Consider the following 21,493-nt stretch of genomic DNA (forward strand, 5'->3'; position numbering starts at 1 on the left):
CGGAAGGAGCCGAAATCTCCCCTTACACTTGTGTCTCCTGCCCTCGCAGGCTCTGCTCACCCTCTGGATACTGTCACCATCGGGGGTCACGCAATCTATGGGATCACTTTAATAGCATTTTTATTTGGGGTTGGTATCCCAGAGGCCTGTGTTGCTTGTTGACAGGATTACCTTGTGATTTGGTGTGACTGCTAGTCCTTATCTTTGGAAATGATCCAAAGCCAAGTAAGAGTGAAAGAAAAAAGTCCCAAGGAAAAAACTTTTAGTTTTGTTCCTAGAGGAGAATGCATCTGGGGCTCTGATTTTGCTTTCTTACAAAGTAAGAAAATTCTCACAAAACTGACAAGGAGAGCGAAATGGTTTACTTTTTTTTTTTTTTTAAGCTAGAGAAAGAGGAAAAATAGGATGAAAATTCCAACCTTTTCAAGAGACAAAAATATCAGCCGAACGAGAAAGCTTTTCAACACTGTGTTTGAAACATTTGTGAGAATAGCAAAGGTATAGCTATATTAACTGTATTTTCTCAGCTTTATAAAAACATTTATAAAATATAAATGAATAATAGAGGGAATATTTTTATTAACAAAAATTAAAACACAAGATTTTAATACCTATACAAGGAAAAACAGTTCATTTTATTTAAACAGCAGTTTAGAAACCAGAAACAAACCAAAAAAATTACTTACTTTCCTATGGATTTAAGTTTTTGGGTAAAAGGTTATTGATGGCACCTAAGGAAGCCTTAGGTCTGTAGCAGTTCTCAGGAAATCACATTGCTGACTACAGCACAAAACAACTCAAATTGTGCTGAATCGGTAGGCAGAGCCTTTGAAACTGGGGAAGCTTGTGGAGGAGTTAGAATCTTAAGAAATGCCAATATTATTTCAGGAAGGCGAAAAAAAAAAAATCTTTTTCCAAAGGGAGCAAAACTGGAAGGCGATTAAAACTCAGCAGCATCCTAAAAGCGAACACAATGGTTAACTTTGGAGGTGAGCTTGGACTGAAGCTCACAGATGAAAACGGATATGGGCTTTTCCTAACGCAAGGTTAGTTAGAGCATGGTCCAGCGGGGCTGTAGCCTGGATATCCTCTATTTTTAAGTGCTGAGACACAGCATGGAGCCCACATACGCTAACATGCAGTGATGTGGCAAAACATGGAGTTAGGATCAGCAGCAGTTTGCATGCTGCTGTTTCTGAGGACCACTATCTTAAAGTATCATCTGGATCGGTCCATCTTGTGCAGATCAGGTTTAGCCCTGGCAGGTTGTTCGTGTTGCTCTGGGCTGGGCAAAGTCCGGCTGCCCCTTTCAAAAGGCATGAAGCATATCTACCCTTAGGTTTCATGCTTGGAGTAAGAAAAACTATTTTGAAAAGGGGAGAAAAGCACGAAAAACTCTTCTTCTACCTTTCACCCCCATCTTACGGTGAACTGGTGTGAAGGAAGGTGGTTTGACTACAAAGATCCAAGATATGATTAACACAGCTGGAAACTGTATCAGCCGCAGATACTGAAGCCTTGACTCATACTGCTTTAGCCACAGTTCAGAAATCATATCATAAATGTCTAAAAAAGAACATGGTGGACTTTTTTAATGAGATAACCAAGAAATGGGATTTACTTCATATTTTAAGAAATTAGACTATATCAAATGTGTAATAAAAATATTTTCTATAGGATTTTAAAATATATACATATATAACCTACCTTAATTTTAATGCCCTGTTAATATTGATGTGATCTCTACAGTATAAAAGCGTAACTAAGTGAGGTTTCCCAGCAACCTCCATTATACCTCAAACAGTGATTACAAAACGTGAAACCTTGTCTACACTGTAAATTAAACCTGCTTGAAAACTGGACCTGAAATGGTCTGCCAGGCTTGATCCAGCACCTGCTCTAAGTCAATGCTACTTTCACTACTGACTGCGGGACCTGGATTATATCCTAGACACAGTCCCAAAATGATGTGGTTTAAAACTCTGCTGGCTGGGCAATGCTGAAAGCATCTGAGGGATTTATTGCGACCCTTGGGATACTTCCTGGTAAAACCAAAAAGATGATATTTAGAAACAGTCTTAAGACAATTTGGGTACATCCATGCTTCATTTTGAAGAGGAGCTCAAGCCCAAGCTGACCATGTGTCCAAACTATTCAGACATAGCTTTTGCTCAGATGCTGGATATAGACTTTCATCAAGCTTAATAGGGTACAAGAGCTTGAGGATGATGATGGAGTGAAGAACATTTATGTTTGTCCTTCCAACGGCATCCATCTCCATATACCCCCTCTGTCTTGCTTGCACAGCCCATGTTGAGCAGGCATGTTGATGCCAGCCCCTTCCTAGAAGAGCTCCTATGTCATGTGCCTGTGGTGGCCAACAGGATGGGACAGGCTGGGGTGGCACTTTCATCCCACCCTCTGCACCACAGGCAACCTACAGCCAATGCCAGAGCCAGCCTGGGAAGCACAGTGTGCTTTAGACTGTGACCCAGCCTTCATGTTCACACAGGGCAGCATGGACATAGCTTTGGGTTGTGTCTCCAACACCCAGCTAAATTCGGTTCGTGTTCTCCTTTCCTCTAGCACTGTGCCTAGAGCAAGTTCAGATTTGTTTTCCGTGCAGGGTTTGAAGCATAGTGTAGACAAGGTGTGAGGGCCAGATCCTGTTCTAATGCAGGCAAAATTTGCCAGTATCATTGGCCTGAACGCTTCCCCTTGCATTATACTTTAAGGTAGGAAGCATGGGAATTCTCTTGCTTTAAAGAGTTAATGTATGGAATTTGGCCACCTGCAGAGGAAAGTTTTTCACTGAGCTTTCGGTTCATCTGCTCCATGTGCCTGCTGTTTTTTCTGGCTTGCCGGAGAGACCTCTTGACTTTCTTCACCCGATCTCGTAGCTGTTTGTTGCGCTTCTCCAGCGTTGCCACCTTCTGCTGCAGCTTCTTCACTCTGTCCTCTTCCTCGAACAGGGCTTTCTGGACAGAGGAGCACATGAGCTGAGGAGATAGCAGGGACGAAATAGGAACAGGTGAGCTTTACATAGAAACTTATTAAAGAAAGAATTAATTCAGGTGTTCATACCATCAGCTTACACTTTTTCTACGAAAAGCTTCTTTTTCACTTCTGTATTCAGATAAGACCCAAAATTGCAGATCTTAATGCTATTTACTACTCACAATGACTTTTATGAGCTGTTTTGAGAGGCCTATCCAGCCCACTGAGGTTACATTGAATTCATGGGGGAAGAATATCTCATTTCCAGTATGAAATTGGAGTTCAACCTAGGGGTTGTCACAACTGGAAAACTCTAGATTTCATTCAATTTAGAAGCCCATCAGAAACTCCAGATTTTGACATGAGCCCACCCTTTGCTCTTTATGTAAACATGTGAAATATGGACAGCACCCATGCAAAACACTGAACAGATTGTTTCTGCCTTTTCAAGACTTGAGTTGTCTGAGACATCTTAATATGTGTGCTTCTTTCAGATGAAACTCAGCAGGGTGAGATCCCAGCAGCCTCTAGGAGCATTCAAAAACCTGTAACTTTAACAGAATTGATTTATTTCTTGGGTCATCAGTTGAGTCTAATGCTTTTTTCCTACAAAAATCATCCTTAGATGTTTAACAGGGCAAGTGGGACTTTCAGCTGATTGCTGCAGTGGTGTGGTGTGAAGAAAGGCAGTATCTTCTGTTGAATTTATCTCCTATACACAGCCATATTTTTTATGTGTGTTTCAAGCACTCCTGGAGCCTCTGGATGGGCTTCCTCTGGCAGAACATTTGGAACAGACAGGGAATCTAAATAAACAAGTAAATCCTCACTGTGATGATGAAGGATTACATGTTTCTTTCCATCTTGCTTTGTAGTATTTTCAACAACTGCAAATGGGGGAGGGAGGGGGACTCAAACCCACTTTGATGGATAACATTTCATTTGTCTTGGAAACCCCCGGCAGCTGAGGGCCACAGCCAGTTAACACGGCAACTGCTTCCCACAGCCACCAGCTCTTGATTCTTTTGCAAAGGCACTGCAGGGCTTTGCAAAGAGGGAAATGTTTGCCCTGACTTTCCTCTCACTTGGTTCCTTCATAAATGCATGCTTGGGAGACTGGGAACTCACACATAAAGACCAGGTATTGTACCGAAGAGGAGAGAATTTGGTTTTGATCAAAGCTAATTCCAAGAGCTACTTGAAAACTGCCAGAACCTCTCAGCTTTTGTGTTTGCCAAACCCTTGCAAAGCTTCAAGTAGAACACTTTCAAATTTATAGCACTGCAAAAGAGAGCACTAAGTTAGAAAAAGTAGTTTATTAGGAAAGCATCAGGTGGTGACTCTCCTTGCTGAAGAATTTCTTGCATTTTTTGTTGAGGCACTGATAGGTGTAGGGCACTACAGAGATCAAAACAGAGTAACACACAACTCGTGCTCAAGTGCTGCTGAAGTGTGAGGTGGTGTGAACCCAGCTGTGTCTCATCTACCTGGGCTGGCTCCTGGGAGAATGGGAACTTCTGATGGCTGACATCAGGGATGACATTAGCTTCAGCACAGAGGTACTTCCAAACCTTTGAGGTCCGTCCTCTCTAAGCAGAGGCACCCAGTTGCACAGAGGCACTCAGAAACTTCTCAAATGCCTTCAGAGCTTGCCAGCTCGTTTGCTCATGTTGTGCCTCCTTCAGATCCTCATTCTCCAGTCTGAAACCTACCTTCTAGTTTTCAGTCTATGCTTCTCCCATGGAACCCTACCTGCTCCTGCGCTAACATTTCCCGTTATATAAATGGCCTTGCCTATCTGGAGGCAACAATCATGGTCCCTCTCAGCCCTTGTTTACAATGTTCTTCAACCCCTCTCTGTTCCTGTAAGATGTTACTCCTCTCTGAGCACGTTTAACTTTTGCTAAGCTTACAGAATCAGCATAGCAAAGACTGGGAGCCAAATGTTAGTCCTCCCTGTGCTGCAGCCACAGATTTTCTTAGATTCCCTGGAGATTTCCAGAGAGATCACTGGAACGATGCAGTTATAAAAGCTAAGTTATTGTCCGACCTGCACAGCTTTCCTTACCGACAGGGCGAGCCACTGGAAGGACCCAGCTTGATAATCAGATGTCTGCCTGCAATTGCAGGACTGCCACCCGAAAAACCACCTCCTTTGCTCCTTCAGCAGGAGGAAAAAGAACAAAGGGCAGGGGGGCCTCACATCCTTGCCAGCTGGTTACAAATAGCTTATAGCACAGAGATCTGCAGTAAAGATGATGTTCAAATCTGAGTGCTGTCCTGCCTCTGCTTGTTACTGCTGTGCCTACAGTTCACATGGGTGCACCTAAGTTATTTTTAAGCTATTAGCTCTGATGTTGAGAACTGTCCAACTGTGACAGCTCAGAGCTCAGCAGAGTCTGTAGGTGAACAAATAGGTGAGAAGTTAACCAGACCTCAGTCCATGTTGCTACTCGTGTACCTCTTCTTTGACAGACATTTGAAGCGTGCCTACATTGTGCAGTAGTTCCTATGGAGCATATTACAGACGGGGGGGGAGGAGGGCGTTTCACACCCCATTTTCTCTGTCTCATACATCCATAAACACGCAGTTTGCACTCACGATTATCAAGATCAAACCTTAGTCGAAACGTATTGGTAAAAGCTAGAGAGAACTGGATTAACTGGATTTTGGTTCTGGTTGGGTCCTACAGCCCCACTACCCACCACAGACTGCCACTTTCAAGTACGGTACAGAGGGGCTTTTTCTCTCTCTTTTTTTTTTTTTTGATGCCATTATTCCATAAATGGGATAATGAAATCTCCATCCAGTAAGCTAAGTCACTGAAGAATTCCCCTCTTTCTTCTCCCAGTCCCACAACAACAAGAGGGTTTCAGAGACCCGTGAGGACGAAGGCTGCACAAGTGCCAGAATGCAGGAATAAATCTGCAGCTTTCACACTGCTCAGCCATTCGCAGACTTTGGCAGATACACTTCAATGCAGATATTTGAGTGGGCACTAAATTCTCCCCTCCTCCTTCCAACCACAGAGGGAGGACATTGAGAATCCCTACCAGCCAGGACAAAGGCGCAGTCTGCCCTGAGACGTGCTGGGTGGGTCAGTCGCCTCTGCAGATGAACGGGAAGAGGGAGTGCTGGGAGCTGGACATGATAGCAATGGCAAACAGATGAGCAACAGCTTTGAAATGCTACACTCAGCATAACACGCACACCAATTGGCCTGAGAAATGGAGTGAAGGACCAGGAGATAGGGCTTTTCAGACAAATCTATGAATTTTTGTTCTAGGTTTCTTTCAAAAGTTACACTCTCTACAGACCTACAGGTCAGAGGAGTTATCTCTTCTGGAAATCTCTGGTTGGATGGTCTATTTTTTCCACAATTTTGTTAGCAAGCCATCCTCAACAGTAGTTAAAGTCAAATCCACAGCTGTACTAGAAGATGTAACAAGAAAGGTAGTACAACTGAGTTATATATAAATTTCCATCTGACACACTAGGCTGCCTTCTACAGATGAAATTGCCAATAAGCTGCACTAGACTGGGACAGCGAACAAGAAACCCTCCATGGACAAAGGCAAGATGGTAGTGTTTATCCAGCACAAATTGTATATAAACGGTTGCAGTTAGCATTGCAGAACCCAAGTCCCACAGCAGCAACCAGGCCCGGCCTTTCATCTACCAAACGGAGAGAAATTGAGTTCTAGCTAGCTCCTGAAGCATAGACCTGACCGATAGCACTCCTAAAAAGCAGAGGAACCTCATTACCCGAAAGACTTTCAACTTAGAGCTAAAGGCGTCTTTCACACCAGCCAGAATTTTTGGACGCTGTTAAATACAAGATCGGAAAAAAAGAAATGCCTTTAGATGTGTGACAACAATCCCTGGTTTCCTCCGCATGGACATGATGTGCTTTTGGAAGAGTTAGGGAAAGGTCATTTTGGTTTCTTGCCTTCAAATCTTCCTCCTGACCCACGCTGTCACCTGGAGCAGTGTCTAGCCATGCTTGTGCTACTCCAGCATACTCCCGTGGCATGCGTTCTTCTGAACGGAGAGAAAGTAAAGCTCCTGAGCCTGGGTACTCCTTCTTTAAAAAGATGGCTACCTTCTCCTTTGGAACTGGCACCCATTGTCCCTTCGGGCAGCTATGGGATTGCTCCCTTCGCTGGCCTCCCTGCCGTCCAAGGCAGCAGTCAGCCCACAGCAGCAGACATTTCGTCTCTCCCTTGAGCGTGGTGCACCGTCCAGGAGAAAAATGCCAAAAGCAGATTCCAAACCCAGGATCGCCCCAACAAAATCTCCTTACCGGCAGCACTTGGGAGTGTCCGGTGGAAGAAATGAGAGCTGCTCACTCTGGAAACGCAGCCCAAGCGCTGTGGGTTGGGAACCACAGCTCCTCCTCTGCTGCTGAGCTGCTTTCTGCATTGTGCCCGCAGCAAGCTCATCATATCCTGCATTTCTCCCCTCTCGTCCTTCCCTGCTGTAAATCTGCTCCCCAGAGAAGGCAAAAAGCTTTCTGCATTGGCTGCGCATTGCCTTGCCGCTCTGTGCTCTGTGCACTGTTACAGTTACGTAAAACATACTAAACCGAAACCTTACAGAGCACGAAGCACGTACATCCAGCTCTTTATTTGTTTCAACGCAGCAATAATTCATGTGCTCTCTCAGAAGGGGCTTGGGATCCAAACATAGCTTTTTATTTTTCTTTAACTCCATCAGGATTTGTTTCCCAATCCCCTTCTGTCTGCTCAGCAAGCAGGGCTCTGTGCCCACGGAAGCCGATGCGGATACAACACGGCTCACTTAGACAAATCTCGCTTCTCTTGGCCGGAACGGTCCCCTTTGAGCCCTTCCTTACCAGATTTCAGACCCTGAGCATCACTCTCTCATGTTCTGCCTCTTGGGCAGGCAGTGAGCATGTTGGGTGGATGGGGCAACAGTCCACTTGCCAGTGATGCGGCAAAGGATAGCAGGAGGGGTCTGGCAGCAGAGGGGACTCAGTTTGTGATGGAGCAACTTAACCTCCGGTTACTGAAGTTTTTCAGCCAAGACTAACACTCCTGCTGAAGTGTGGAAAAGCCCCTGTCAGCACTGTTAAACCATTACGCTGGGTGAACTGCGGGTGGCACAGCAGTGCTTGGTTAAACAGTCTCCTGCCTCTGCAAGACTTTATCCTGACCTTTCAGAGGTATTGAATCAGGGTCCCGAGGCTATGCCAGTCTCACTGGCTTTAATGGGGACAAGCTGGGATTTCAGTCTAAGACTTTATTTTCAACCACCAAGATACACAAGACATGGGTGGAGAAATAAGTGGTGGACATTCTGATGTTACGGCTACCTCTTTCTGAATCCAGGGTTGGCATGCATTTGCCATGGTGCAGGATCTGAGGTAGAAGTCCCTAGTCAATTCAAAATATTAGAGATGGGGTCTTCATAGGAGTAACAAAGCACTGAGTCTGCCCTAACCTACAGGGAGCCTCGGCAAGGCCACCACGACTCCGAGGTGTCTCAGCACTGCAAATGGTGCCATTCTTCTCCTTTCACCACTCACTAAAAGCAGATCTTAAATTTAAATGCCCTAGAGGCATCTAGCCTAGGCAAGCCACCTAGGCTTCCCCAGTTGTCAATGCAGAGGAACAGGCACGTCCAAAAGGAGCCTTCTTACCTACCATAGACACCTACCTTGCGTTACTCATTCTTCAGGACCTCTCTCCATTCCCTAGATAACTAGCTCCAGCTGAGCTAACACTACTGGAGACAAATCCCACCCTGAGTCCCACGAAATGGCACCTGGCTTGACTGATTGCCTTGAGAGAGGCTGCAAGAGTGGCACCAAGGATCATTTTCAGAGGGCTGTAGAACCTTGCCCTGGGAACAGGACCCAAATCCAAGGACCATAGACAATCACGAGTGTTTAAAACAGCCCCATTAGTTCCTATCTGCATCAAAGTGCTGTTTGTACCATGGAAAACCGCTTGAAGAATCATTTGAGGTCCTGTCAGATGCAGCTCTTGGCTGATATCTTGGCAAGTACCTTGGATGATATTTGGCCCTGACTCTCCCGTTACTGGCTGAGAATGGTTCGTCTCTCTGGAAAATGTGAGCCTTGTTTACAAGCTGTGACGTAAGGTCAGAGTGCCAGTAGCTCCACCAAGACATGGACTCAGCATAAAGGATGTTTTTTTAACAGGGAAGAATATTTTTCAAAAGGAAAAACACCCACAACCTATTCTTTTTCTTCCTTTTTTTTTTTTTTAAAGCAGTGACCTTAAGTTGAACAACCAAGCTTTTCCAAAATACTTCCCCATGATTAAGTACTTTGAAAAAACAGACCTTCCTTTCTGGCAAGGTATCTGACCTGCTGGTAGCTTTCGGCTGCAGTGAGCGTTGCAGGCACCCATTTTAAAACCCTTCTCTTTGCCTTTGAACTCGTAGCACTTGCATCCCTACTCCTAGCCTGGGGGTGGCTTTGGAGGACATAGTGGGTGACTGGGACATAGCGGGAGCTGAGGGCTAATGAAAAGACTCTCAACCCTGTGAATACTTGGACAGACATCCCTAACTTCAAAATCACACAGTGGGCATGACCAGGGCACTGCCTTCTCTGGAGACCGGACCCCACAGCCAGAGATGCTGCAAAGGGGGGAAGCTACCAGGCTACAGTCAGACCTGGTCCCCTCTGCTGAGATTGTGGACAGAGGTGGGAATGTGTCTCCACCATACTCGGTTTGGTCTCTGCCAGCACACAGAAAGGGACTGACCACATAGTCACAACCTTTTTAATGGAAAAAAGGCGATGATTTAAAAAGAAGAGCAACCACAGCAATTAAGAAGACAGGAATGGGGAATAAAAGGTGTCAGATATCAGCTGGGCTGCCCACCACTGGCACCTGACTTGTGTCAAGTGAGCAGGTAAGTCCGTCCCGACAGCAATCCCTAGATCTGAGGCACAGCGAGTGGGGATAGGAGGCCTCTGGGAAGAGAAACTCAAGGTAGGACCCATCCTGGGACTTCTCCAAGGGCCTTTCCTCTCCTCATGGACCACATGCAGCACCTCCAGCACGCCCACGCAAGGCGCGCATCCTGCTCTGGGGGCTGGCAGCACGCCGAGAGCCAGTGGCTGTGTTTTCCTGCAGCTCTGAGGCCAAGGTGCTCCACTCTCATTGTGCTTCCTTTGAAAACTTTCCTCCAACCGACTCGCCCGAGATGCCACAGGAATGCAGTGGGGAAGCGGGGAGGGGACCGTCAAGGGCTAAGTGGTTTAACAGCTTTGGTGTCGGTGGAGCAGCTGAACAGCAACGGTCTGAGCTCACCAGGTATCACCCTCAGCGCTTTAGAGAATTGGCTGCACCATCCATCTGGGGGATGTTCAGAGCTAATTGCAAAGGCAGCCTAGCTCACAGGCTTTGCAATACAGCTAGTTGCAGAGGAGGCTAATTGCAAAGACGGTCCTAAGGAAACGTGACCTGCTGCTCCAGTTTCCTTCCTGGCACCAGGCACGGATGGTGGATATTCCTGCTACTCCTGTGTCCTGCTCCCAGGGAGTACACAGTGCATGCATTGATTAAGCGGCTTACTCACAGACAAACTACACTTAAAAAGTAAACTCACCCAGCTATGCTGTGCCGTACTTAAAGGAAAAGGACATCTAAAGTTAAGATTAAATCACATTTTGAGTAAGAGAAAATTTTTTTTCTCTGTTGCTGGAAGCGATTTAGGTGATGAGAACAAAAGGGTTTTGAAGTTCACTTCGCCAGACATGCTGCTTCGTGATTTTCTGTAGTTCACTCTGCCCGAATTCTGAAAATGAGTGAATTTCTGCTTTTTTTTAAATTCGAACTAGGGCTGCAATTTGAGCTGGACCTCAAAGGTCTATGTAACAGGCTTTTCCTCTAAAACTTGAACAAAATTTCCACGTCCACAACTATCCAAACTTTCCAAAACCTGCCATCCATTCTAATTTCCAACTCAGCTTTTCCCCATCTAGTATTGTTGTTATTACAGTAAAAACAATTAGGCCTGATATGCCCAAAACTGCTTTGCCAATACACCTTAGCTGATGTGTGTTGTTCTCAAATAGAGTTGCTGTGGGACCTGTCTCCATCTGAATTTGTTTTACTCGGCTTGTATTTCAACAAGATTAGGTCACCATTCTCCCCTTAAACACGCACACATACACAGTGAATTAATTAAATATCAAGGAAGAGATAAAACCAGAAAGACCCAGAAACAAAGTGCATTGTGCCCATCCATCTCATTGATGGGAACACAGGGAAACTAGAAGGGTATCTTACGCCTTTCTTCTACTTATTGAAATGTCAGTTTTGATTTTTAAATTAGCTGCCTTCTGCCTTACAGCCAGCCTTGCACTACAACATCTCCTAGAAACGTCATTTATTTTAATGGGCCTGTTAAATAGGCAATATGCATTTCTATAGCAGGATAACAGCGTGGGAAGTACAACGTATCCAAATATCCCTAGATGCAGCTGAAGCCGAGAACCAGCAACTTGTGAGGAAACAGATTTATCTTTATCACTAAGCATGCCCATGAGAATGACATCAGTTTAGGTGAGGGTTATACCTAATCTTGGATTTTTACTTTAAGTGTGGTTTGTTTCAGTCTTACTTAAGTATTTCAAGGAGTTCCCTACAGGCCAGAGTAACTGATGCTCCTGGGTGCTAGGTGCTGTGAGGAGAGCTGAGTTTTAGATTTCACATAGCTGTTTGAGGAACCAAAGGAAGGTTGAGAGATGCGAGCTGTGGAAGGATGGGGGTGGCTGAACCAAGGGCACATGTCCCTGCAGGAGCTCCACCGGCTCCCACGTCAGCTGGGGCAAACGCTTACAAGTGCTCAGCAACGCTTCACCCATCCTGGGACAGAGAGGTGGTTTATGGCCCCCTGGGCTCATGAACTATTTGATATTATTTATCAGCTGAATATGGTGCTAAATGAACATTTCTTGTGCACAGTAAGGGGCTTGGCCAGCTAGGCCTTGGTTCGCTGTGACTGTTTCAGAAACCTCCAGGTGGTGGAGGCTGAGCTTCCCAAGGTCCCCTAGCGAAGGTAAAAGGGAAGATCTTTGCTGTGAGTTAAAATACTCCCACCCCAAATCCTCTGCTCCCCCTAGTCCTGGCACTTACTGCTTCTGGCAATAAACCTCTGATTTTCCATCACCTGTAAGTCCAGACTGCGAAAGAGAGGAGCAGAGCCAATCCCAGCAGGCTGCATTCATTTGCATAGTTGCAAATGGCCAAAATGTGAGTGCAGCGCATTAAACACTGCCTCTGAAAATAACATAGAAACAACAACATTCACTGTAAGTGGAGCCCCTGTCCTTTCCCCATCATGCACAAGTTGTCCCATATCCTGGCATATGAAAAGGGCAAGCGACGTGGCTCAAGCAGACACAGCTAAACTCACTTCTCCTCAAAACTCAATGATCTCCTCCAGCCTGCCTGCTGAGAAGACTCCTTGGCCTCTACAGTCCCCACCGCATCGCCTAGGACAGCACCAGCTGGCATGAATCAAAATGTAAGGGGACTGCTTACTACAGAATAATGCAAAGCTGATAGTAAAAGAGCTGCTCTACTGAATTAGAGAACAAATAAGACGCATGCTGAAGAAGGCAAACATTTAAAGTTAACACAACATCTATAAAAGTCACATTGCCCTATAAATCTCTTCGCTCTGGACGTCTTGGCTTCATACTTCACATAAGCTGCCGTAGCTCAGCTGCTTTTACAAACAGATGCGATTTCCGCAACTGCGAGCTCCGCTGGGAAGCCTGCATGCGTGCTGCTACTGCTCAGGGCTTCTGGCTTTTGAAGAGCAAATGCACGTTCCCCACGACAACCTGCCAGTCATCTGCTGCCACTGGAAAATGCCCCGAGCATCCCTAGGAGTTGCCTCAGCCATTTGACTTTATTTGTCAGACCCATTTGGCAATAGGGAAGCTGGTGGAGTGAAAGGGGCATTTTCAGACATGTATTCAACCAGCCTTGGTAGGTCCCTATGGAGGGTCTTTATACCACCCTGCTTAACATTTGCAACCTACGTCCTGGGTAGAAAACATTGTTTTTCTGGGCTACTTTCTACAGTAAAGTGCAAAAGCCTCAGTGAAGTTGAAAAAGCAAAGGCAAACGCGTGGAAAAACAAATATCTGTGATTTGCAGGCTAACGTCAGCATGCTGGGAAAGAAACAGAGGAGGCAAAATGCCCCAGAGACTAATCAGCAGCTCTGAGTAACAAGTTCTAAACCTAGAAAGTCCACCAGACCACCCTGGATGCAACAAATGTGCAAGAGGCTACTCTGAGAATGGGAGAATTTGTGAAATAATTTGTCTTCAAGGTGCACAAACAGGGTATTTGGAGGATCCACCTCCCGTTTGTCAGTATTTGAATGGCCCAGGGCATCCATGGCATTAGTGGCCAGAGTCTCTGGCAGCCAAAGGGAGCTGGCTGCTGCTTTCATGGGTAGCACAGTCTGTCAGAGAGGGCCTCGTTCCTTAACTGCTGCTTGATCTCCCACTAGGAAGTTAAAGTCATGGAAATGCAGGGTCATATTTGAAATCTAAAGTCATATTTAATGGCCCAAGCCTCTCCCTGCCATAACGGCTTTGCTGCTTTTTGTATACACGTGGAAACATCAGAAAAAACTGTCACGTGTTGCACAACTAATTGCTTTCGACAGGGAAAAGCTTTTTGCACCAGACTAGTTACAAAGCCCGTGGTAAATAGCATCTTAAGGTAAGTGTGGGTCAGCCCACGTCTCCCCATATGCAAAAGGTCTGGAGCCCTCTTTCCAAACTGATTTCAGGAGGTGAAAAGGAGGATCGCAGCTGCCCAAGTGACAGCCACAGCTACACCGGCCAAAATGCCCACCGGGCTGACGGGTACCCTGTGGTGAACTCTTCTGTGCAAGCCTTTAAATTACAGAGCATGCACTCCACCGCTGCTTAATGGTGCGATGGTGGCTCTTGACCGTTTAATCCTAAGTTAATAATTGTGCTGGAGCAAGATAATTGCACAGCAAGTGCCACGTCACTGCCCAGCGAACGCACGGTTACACCTCTGGGCTGACGTTCAGGCAGGCACTAGCTTCCTTTTCGACTCTTTTATGAATAGTTGCCCTGTGATCTGCAAAATCTTGTAAAATCCTGCTGTCTGTGCATTTACCTGTAAAATCTGCTATTGTAACTGGCCAGATACTTACGGGGCAGGTAGCAAAGGCATCCCTGTAGTTCTGTGTTACCCTTCGTGTAAGTGTCTGCCTATGTGTGCTCTAAATCAGATTGTGGGAGTAATTTTCTACAGCGCTGAGGGAGGCTGGCTCCTTCCCCGTCCGGGGGTAGGTGTAACTGAGTCAGGAGGTCCTTGTCTTTTGGCAACAGTAATCTGGGAAGACCAAAATCACAATTATTTTGAGCTGTGTTATCTGAGCAGCTTGTTCTCATTAAACACCACGCATGCTTCCACACCTAATCAAAGAGGGGAGATAAAATGCGTGTCCTCGTCCGAGAAAAAGAACAGGATGTCTTTATTACAAAGAGGGCAATAATCACTTAGGAAAGAAGCAATTCTAATGAGATCCAGTTTCTCCACGCTTCAGTTCCCCATCTGTAAAATGGGAACAACAGGATGTCTGTGGTTTACAAAGTTTTCTTATGTCCAATCAGTCGGGGAGATCCCCTCCCACGTGCCTCCCAATGCAGCCGGCGAGGGATGCACACCAGCAGGCTTCACTTCAGAGAACCTTTCCAGCAGGTACCCGAGGCCTCGCTGCACCCACCAGATGCAATTTAGGGTTAATGCAAGTAAACTGCGGCACAGCCTCAGCTGGAAAGACTGGGTGACAAATGTGTTTAACCGGATCCCGACCCAGATAGATGTCTCAGTTTAGCCTGGGTCAGTTTAATCCTGTTAACAAACACGTTGTTGTGCTGATGCAGCACCTACGCTCGTAGCAGCCAGTGTTACGGAAAGACAAGGAAACTCCCGCACTGCTCCCTCCATGTACTGGTGAGCTATGTCAAGTGAAGGAGCACAAAAAAAATCACCCCAAATTGGATCATTTCAAGCATTCTTCCTTCCATCCACTCCCACCCTACAGATCCTGCCACTTATTTACACTTACTTATTTAATCCCTTCTTAAAATAACCTTTTTCCATTGAGAAATTTGCAAGTGTTTGGGAGGGGGAGGAGTTGTTTGCTGTTTTGGTAGAAGGAGAGAAGCTAAATTCTTTCCCGGTTGAGATATATCTGGCAAGTTTTAGCTTGCAGACAGACTTTTTTAGCCAAGTTATAAAATCTGAAGATAATTCCCACTCTCCTCTGCAGTGACTTTTATGAAGTAACTCCTGATACATGCAGAAATAAAAAGAGACTCTATGCTGCAGAGGTTTTCAAGTGGAAATGCTGAGAGCTATACGCACAAGGGGAAAGGGCAGGAACATACATCAGCCTAGGCAGAGCTGTCATCAGAAAGCTGAAACTCAAGCCCAGCTTACTAAAAGCTGGTTGTGCACATTGATAAACCTGCATCTCTTAAACGCTTTGGATGCAAACTGAGAGCGAGGCAGAGGTAGTACACACAGTTTGCACTCGACAGTGGATGAAAGGAAGATGAGTTTTGTTTGAGGCATCAAGCTTCTTGGAAACTTAAGAGCAAACACCTTGATGTGACACCTTAAAGATGTTTCTGACCTGCTGGGACTATTCAGTTCACGGCTGGTCACACCGAAGGTGCTACAGCCAAGTCTTCCAGGAAAAGGATGCAGAAATCCTTCACTAAGCCAGGGACAATATTGTACTCCTCCTTCCCTCTGCCATTTTTGCTATACGAGACCAGTGCAGCCACTATGGCCTGGCCAACTGCTGGGGAGGACAGTGCCCAGAACAGTGTGGTGGCCGTAGACTGCCTCAGAGGAAAAAGAGCAAAGAGGCAGGCAGAGGAGATGCATCCACTCGGATGCCAGTTTTCCCAGGTGAGAAACACTGCGGAAAGGCTGAGCCTGTTGACTACATTTGCATTAGGAAATTGCAAAAGTAGGTGCATATCTGCAGCTTGAGGGTCTGTCTACAGGACATGTTTAGGCGGGACATATATAGAGGGAAAGGGGATTGGAAGCTGTATGAAGGACCAGCCGGTGGTTCAGACCTTTGTGTTGTCATTAGGAGCTGGCACATCAGATGACACCTCAAGCAGTGATTTCTTCTGTAGGAAGTTCTTCTGCTGTGTATCTTCTGGAAGAATCTATTTGGCGTGCACCAAAACTGTTCTATGAGCAGAACCAATGGTTGCTAAGACAAACTGCATGTCTCCTATTCACCGGGTCTGTTCCCTGCCATGAAGATCACACTGATTTCACATGACTTCTTGGCAAACCTCTGTTGGCTGCTATCCCCCAGGTGATTTCCCTGAGCTGCCTGTTACACCGAGTAGCTTGATGTTTTCAAGAAATTAAGCTCTCCTTGTAAAATACCATAGGGGTAAATTCATTCTCCTTGCATGACATCTACAGCCTTCAATCGGGCTGATGTTATTTACTTCCTCTGCTAAGCCGCTGTGAGCTTTTGTGTTTCACAGCAGAGAATAAGAGTTTGGTAATTACATGAAGGGTGTATGATGTCTACACACAGTCTTGAAATCCCAGTGCACGAGTGAACTCAAAGGACACTTGGCATCTAAATCCAAGGATCCAGAATGCTCTGAAGAATTGAGACAGTGCAACAGTGGTGGCTCAAGGCGGCATGGTGTGCTCCGAATCCATGCACCGGTATTCTGCCTTTCCTGTACTTCCTACCCAGTCCACAGGAAGGGCTCTTCCTACATCAGCAGATGCCTGCTGGATGCCTGCCTCCCAGGAAGTCTCAAGAGAGAAAGGACCGTGCCAAGACGACCTGTTGCTTGTTGTGATATGTGGGCAGACTGTAAGCATCTTTGTTTTGTGGAAGTCCACACCAGGAAATGGCTGGGAGCCACAGTTTGCAATGGGCTCCAGAAAACTTCAGAAAATAGTGGCCATTGCAACCAGAAGGTCCTTTGGCGGGTTTGCACTACCTGCAATGCCACCAGTTTCACATTTGCCTCCTGCCCTTCCCTCTCCCACAGCTTCCCTTGCAGAGCAGAGGATGCTGTGGCCTCCCAAGGTCTCCAGCAGTTGGTTGGCTCGACGCCTCACTCGGCTCTGCTCAAAGGCTGCAGACAGAAGGTGGTGATGAATGTGTAATCGCTCCAACCCATGTAGCTCCAGGATTGTGTAATCCACTTGTAACACATAAATAGCAGCTGGCTTCTCCCCAAAGAACCATCTACTACCAAAGCTCTCTAAGTTTCTCTCCCCGAAGTTCCACTTGAAAGCTTGTGCAAAGATGATGGCTGGCTTGGCTCTCAAAAAAAGACCTGTTTCTCTCTGCTCCACACATTGCAAATTCCTACTGGTGCTGACATTCACTCTCTCCACAGCTCCCACATTTTTTAACAGTTGAGCCAACAAATGCTGGGAGAATGCAGAGCCCATGAAGCCACCTTAGCTATGATTTACAGCTTTCCGGAAAGATGCTCGTGTAAGACAGACTTTCCTGATATGTTTGCACTTGTAACTAAGCATTGGCTACACCTGTGCTTGGCTTTAACAAGCTCTCCCCAAAATCCTGTACGTGAATTACAGGCAAAGAGACAGGGATATTGGTTTCAGAGTTACATGTGAAGGAAGAAGGATGTCTGGAAGCAAGAAGAAGTGAGTAGGTACAAGGATTCCTGTATTCCCTCCCCAGCTCCTCTAACGATTGTCCTGGCTGAAAAGCCAGCTACAAATTGTGTTGAAACTCCACCTCTGAAGCGAGGCCTTTAGACATGGTAGAGCATGATTTTCAGCCATACCATGAGTATAGAGTTGGACTGACTTCAGTAAAAGTCACAGATGCTCAGACCTGCTCAAAAATACTGAAAAATGGAGTTTTCCCCGACCTTCTGTTTTGTGCGAGGGGCTGGGGAGTTATAGATCAGAGGAGATGCTTTGCTATAGTTTCAGGGCCGTGAGTCTGAGCTGCTAACACAACAAGGTAGCAATTTGGATAAGGCGACAGAAAGGAGATCAAAAGTAATGTGAGAGCGCCAAAAGAAACTGCCCTCCGTCCAAACAATTCTGAAAGTGGCTCAGATTTCAAACTCCTTTATTACTTTATTTTTATATGTGTGACTTATATAGTTCATGAGGTCTAAACAAAACCAGATATAGGGGAAAGGGAGGGATCCCAGAGTAAATTCTACATTACCTGAAAAGATGTATAACTCACACTGATTCTAAACTGCAAGAAGGGGCTATATGCAGGTATATGTAAATGACAATGCAGCAATTCTGAGTTTTATTTTGGAGAGTAGCACATTGAATACAGATGTGGTTTGCCTGGACTTTGAAGACCCCAATTAAGACACAATGAAGTTGCTACAGTGGACACAACTAAGCATGTCTGTAGTACCCGCAGATGAGGACTTGGCAATCTTTATCCTGCACGTACGGTATGTATTAAAACACTATATGCACTATAGCGCAGAAATAATTCACACACAACATCTGCCAGGATTGCAGAAGTTCAGAAGAAAAGGATGCACATGGAAGAAAACCGCTACTCAGCTTTGAAAAATTACACTCAATTCACTGTCACACATTTTCCACGTCTTGAGGGCAACCTGGCATTACAGGGTACTTTGTCTCCTTTTAGCTGACAGTATCAAAAGCTTCCTGAAGGCTACCTCAGAACTCCCCATCCCTATTTCCATCAGTAGCCTTAAAAAAATGCAACAGCCATGAGCAGATGCTATTTAAACCCTGACTTTCAGCAGCTGCCGAGCACCTCTGGCTGCCGGCTGCGCGAGGCAAGGTGATGCAGAGCCGCGTCCTCGGTCCACGGCAGGCCAGCAGTGTTCTGGAGACCTCCCTCTCTTTCATGCTCCTTTTTTTAACTTCATAGTGTCAGCTGAGTTGAACCAGTTTTCTGGATGCTTTCCCATTTCCTTCATACTTCAACAAACAGTATTAAGAGCGCGAAAGGGCTCAGTGTACATTTTTAAAGGAACTCGGATCTGACAGACGCTACTTGGCTGTCACTGCTGTGACGGAGATGTATTGGCCTTTGCTTTTTCCCTGTTTTTAAAGCTGCTCTGCGGAGTGTATTATTGCATTTGATGGGGAACTAAAAGGCTCCTGTTCCGAAGTGATTTTATAAGACAATCTTCATACGGCAATGCTTTTTCCTACTCTGACTTTTCAGCTACAGAAAAACTTGGTAAAATGGTGCCTCAGACCACCTCTGGCCTTGCTTTGAGAACTGTTGCTTATTCATTCCCATAACTGGTATTTCCTCCTGAGAGATTATGGCTGTAAGATGTTTCCCGTGATTCTCAAGGAGGTAAGTCACTAAGGACAGCCAATGGGGCAAGTGCATTGAATTTGCCATTACGTGGTGCGTGCCCCCAAACATCATATTTCATGTTAACCAAGTTAGAGGCCTACCTAAAGAACAGTATGCTGAAAGCTCAGCTCCAGTACGGGGCAATGAAGGCAGCAAAAATCAGTTGCTGATTAGATTAGTCACAGATTAGATCAGATCTGGTGAAATTCAGGTTATAAAGCTGATCTTCCAACCTGACTTCCAGCACGAAATCCGTCAAAGACCTCCCTTAACCTCACCTCGATATCGGCTCAGTAAATGCAAATCTTTTCTAGAAAAAGATCCAACCCCCTTTTCAGTGGCCAGGAATCCATTATGACCCATGGCAAACTAAAGGAATGATTAATTACCTATGTTGATTAAGAAATGCCTTATTTAGGCTACCTATATTATTATAAATTTCAACTTACAGGTCAAAAAAAAAAATACAGCAGAACTCTCTTGGTTTGGTTTCCATGTTAGGAAATTATGGCTTTAATTGAAGTCTCTCAGGTAAGTCAAGCTTCCTCTCGTGCTCTCCCCGCATATGCTGTATCCAAGTGTTGAAGGTGATGCTATTTTCTTCCCAAGAGATGTGGTGGCCTCTAGCAATTGCTAATTAGCACTTTACTATATCCACAAAGCACTGCAGAGCGGTTGCTTCTGTATTGCTGATCACTCAGTAACAGACAATTACATTTTTGATGGGATGCCAGGGTCCTCAGGCGCACCTGCCTGCTGTCCGCATGGCTGTTACAAACAGGTTTCTAATGATTAATTGCAACCTTCCAATCACAAATCTTCCCACCAGCTGCCAGTGACAGCATGTAAGCCCAACCACGAGCATGTCTGATTTCCTCTGCTTTAATCAGCTTCACAGCATTAGAATAAAATCAGTTAAGACCTTCTCCTGTTTGCATCCTTTGAAGTTTCAAATAATTTTTTTTCAATTAATTTTTTTTTCTAAATGGTAATTTTCTAGGTGAGGCATCATGGTTTTTTCGTCTTCTGTTTTCCCTGGTTATTTGTTCACGCCTTCTTGACTAGTCTAGACAGCCCTACTGCTTAGGATTTGCCTGCGATGGAAACTTTCCAAGCTGCAGAGCCCTCCTCCCATAGAAAGTGGGCCAAGCTTCATAAAACTGAACCTCCTTCTACAGCTCAACCTCCTTCTACAGCTCAACCTCCTTCTACAGCTCAGCTGCTTTCTACAGCTCCACGGCTAACAGGTGGCTTCCAGCACTGAAGAGGTGGGAAGTCTCTTGGAGACAGCTGCATGAAACATTCATCACCTTCACAACCCTGCCCAATTTCCAATGGTATCTATTATCCAGGCAGCACCCTGCTAAGCTGCATCAGTGATGATGGTATTTTGCCATCTCTCCTCAGTCTGTGGTCACCCTTAGAGGCCTCCCAAGCTGCTAACACTGATGAGTCCAGCTTGGGTGCCCCTGTTGCAGTGCTTTTCTGGCTGATCTTGATGCTACCCTTCTTCTGGAAAGCAAAAAGTCCTGCTCAAATTTTCCTTCTCCATGATACGTTGCTAATCTGTTTTGCATTTTATTCTCCCCCCTGCCATGTTCTGTTTTTACATCCTTCTCAGTTTTCACTTTCTCTTGCAGGTTGCTGGCACTATTGACAGCCATCTGCACTTAATCTTTTTGGGGTTAAGTCTTACACACAAATATTTGCTTTCCCTGTTGGCACTTTCATCAGTCTAGGCAAAACTTTGAAATTTCCCTGTGGCAATAGCAGTGGGAGGTCCCAGACAGTAGGGAAGGGGCTTTACTCCCTCCTTCCTCAGAGACTAGTCTCTCATACCATTTGCGGTAGCTGATTTCCATCCAGGATAGGACTGGAACAACCTTCTTTGAGGCTTAGCCACCAAGTGCAGTTTGTACCCTTGCGTCCTGTGATATGAGATATATATGATAGAGATCTATGCAGTCACGAAAGCCATGGAGGGGGTAAACAAAGACTGACAGCGTCTTCCGGCAGAAGAACGGGGAGTATCAGATGGTGTAGCAGGAACTAGGTTCAAAGCAAACAAAAAGTGGTGATTC

At 45.6% G+C, this 21,493-nt stretch overlaps 1 protein-coding gene across 2 annotated transcripts in view; it reads right to left on the reverse strand.

Annotated features, from left to right (window-relative positions):
- Nucleotides 1-343: 343 nt before the first annotated feature.
- CCDC3 (coiled-coil domain containing 3) overlaps nucleotides 344-21,493 on the reverse strand; it is a 43,311-nt gene continuing 22,161 nt past the window's right edge. For both annotated transcript variants that reach the window (XM_068912853.1, XM_009683001.2), the window contains one exon: nucleotides 344-2,999. In XM_068912853.1, the coding sequence (XP_068768954.1) occupies nucleotides 2,724-2,999 (276 nt within the window). In that variant the 3' untranslated portion in view covers nucleotides 344-2,723. The remainder of the gene's footprint in view (nucleotides 3,000-21,493) is intronic.

This window comes from Struthio camelus, chromosome 1 (assembly GCF_040807025.1).
Source record: "Struthio camelus isolate bStrCam1 chromosome 1, bStrCam1.hap1, whole genome shotgun sequence".
NCBI classification, from domain to species: Eukaryota; Metazoa; Chordata; class Aves; order Struthioniformes; family Struthionidae; genus Struthio; species Struthio camelus.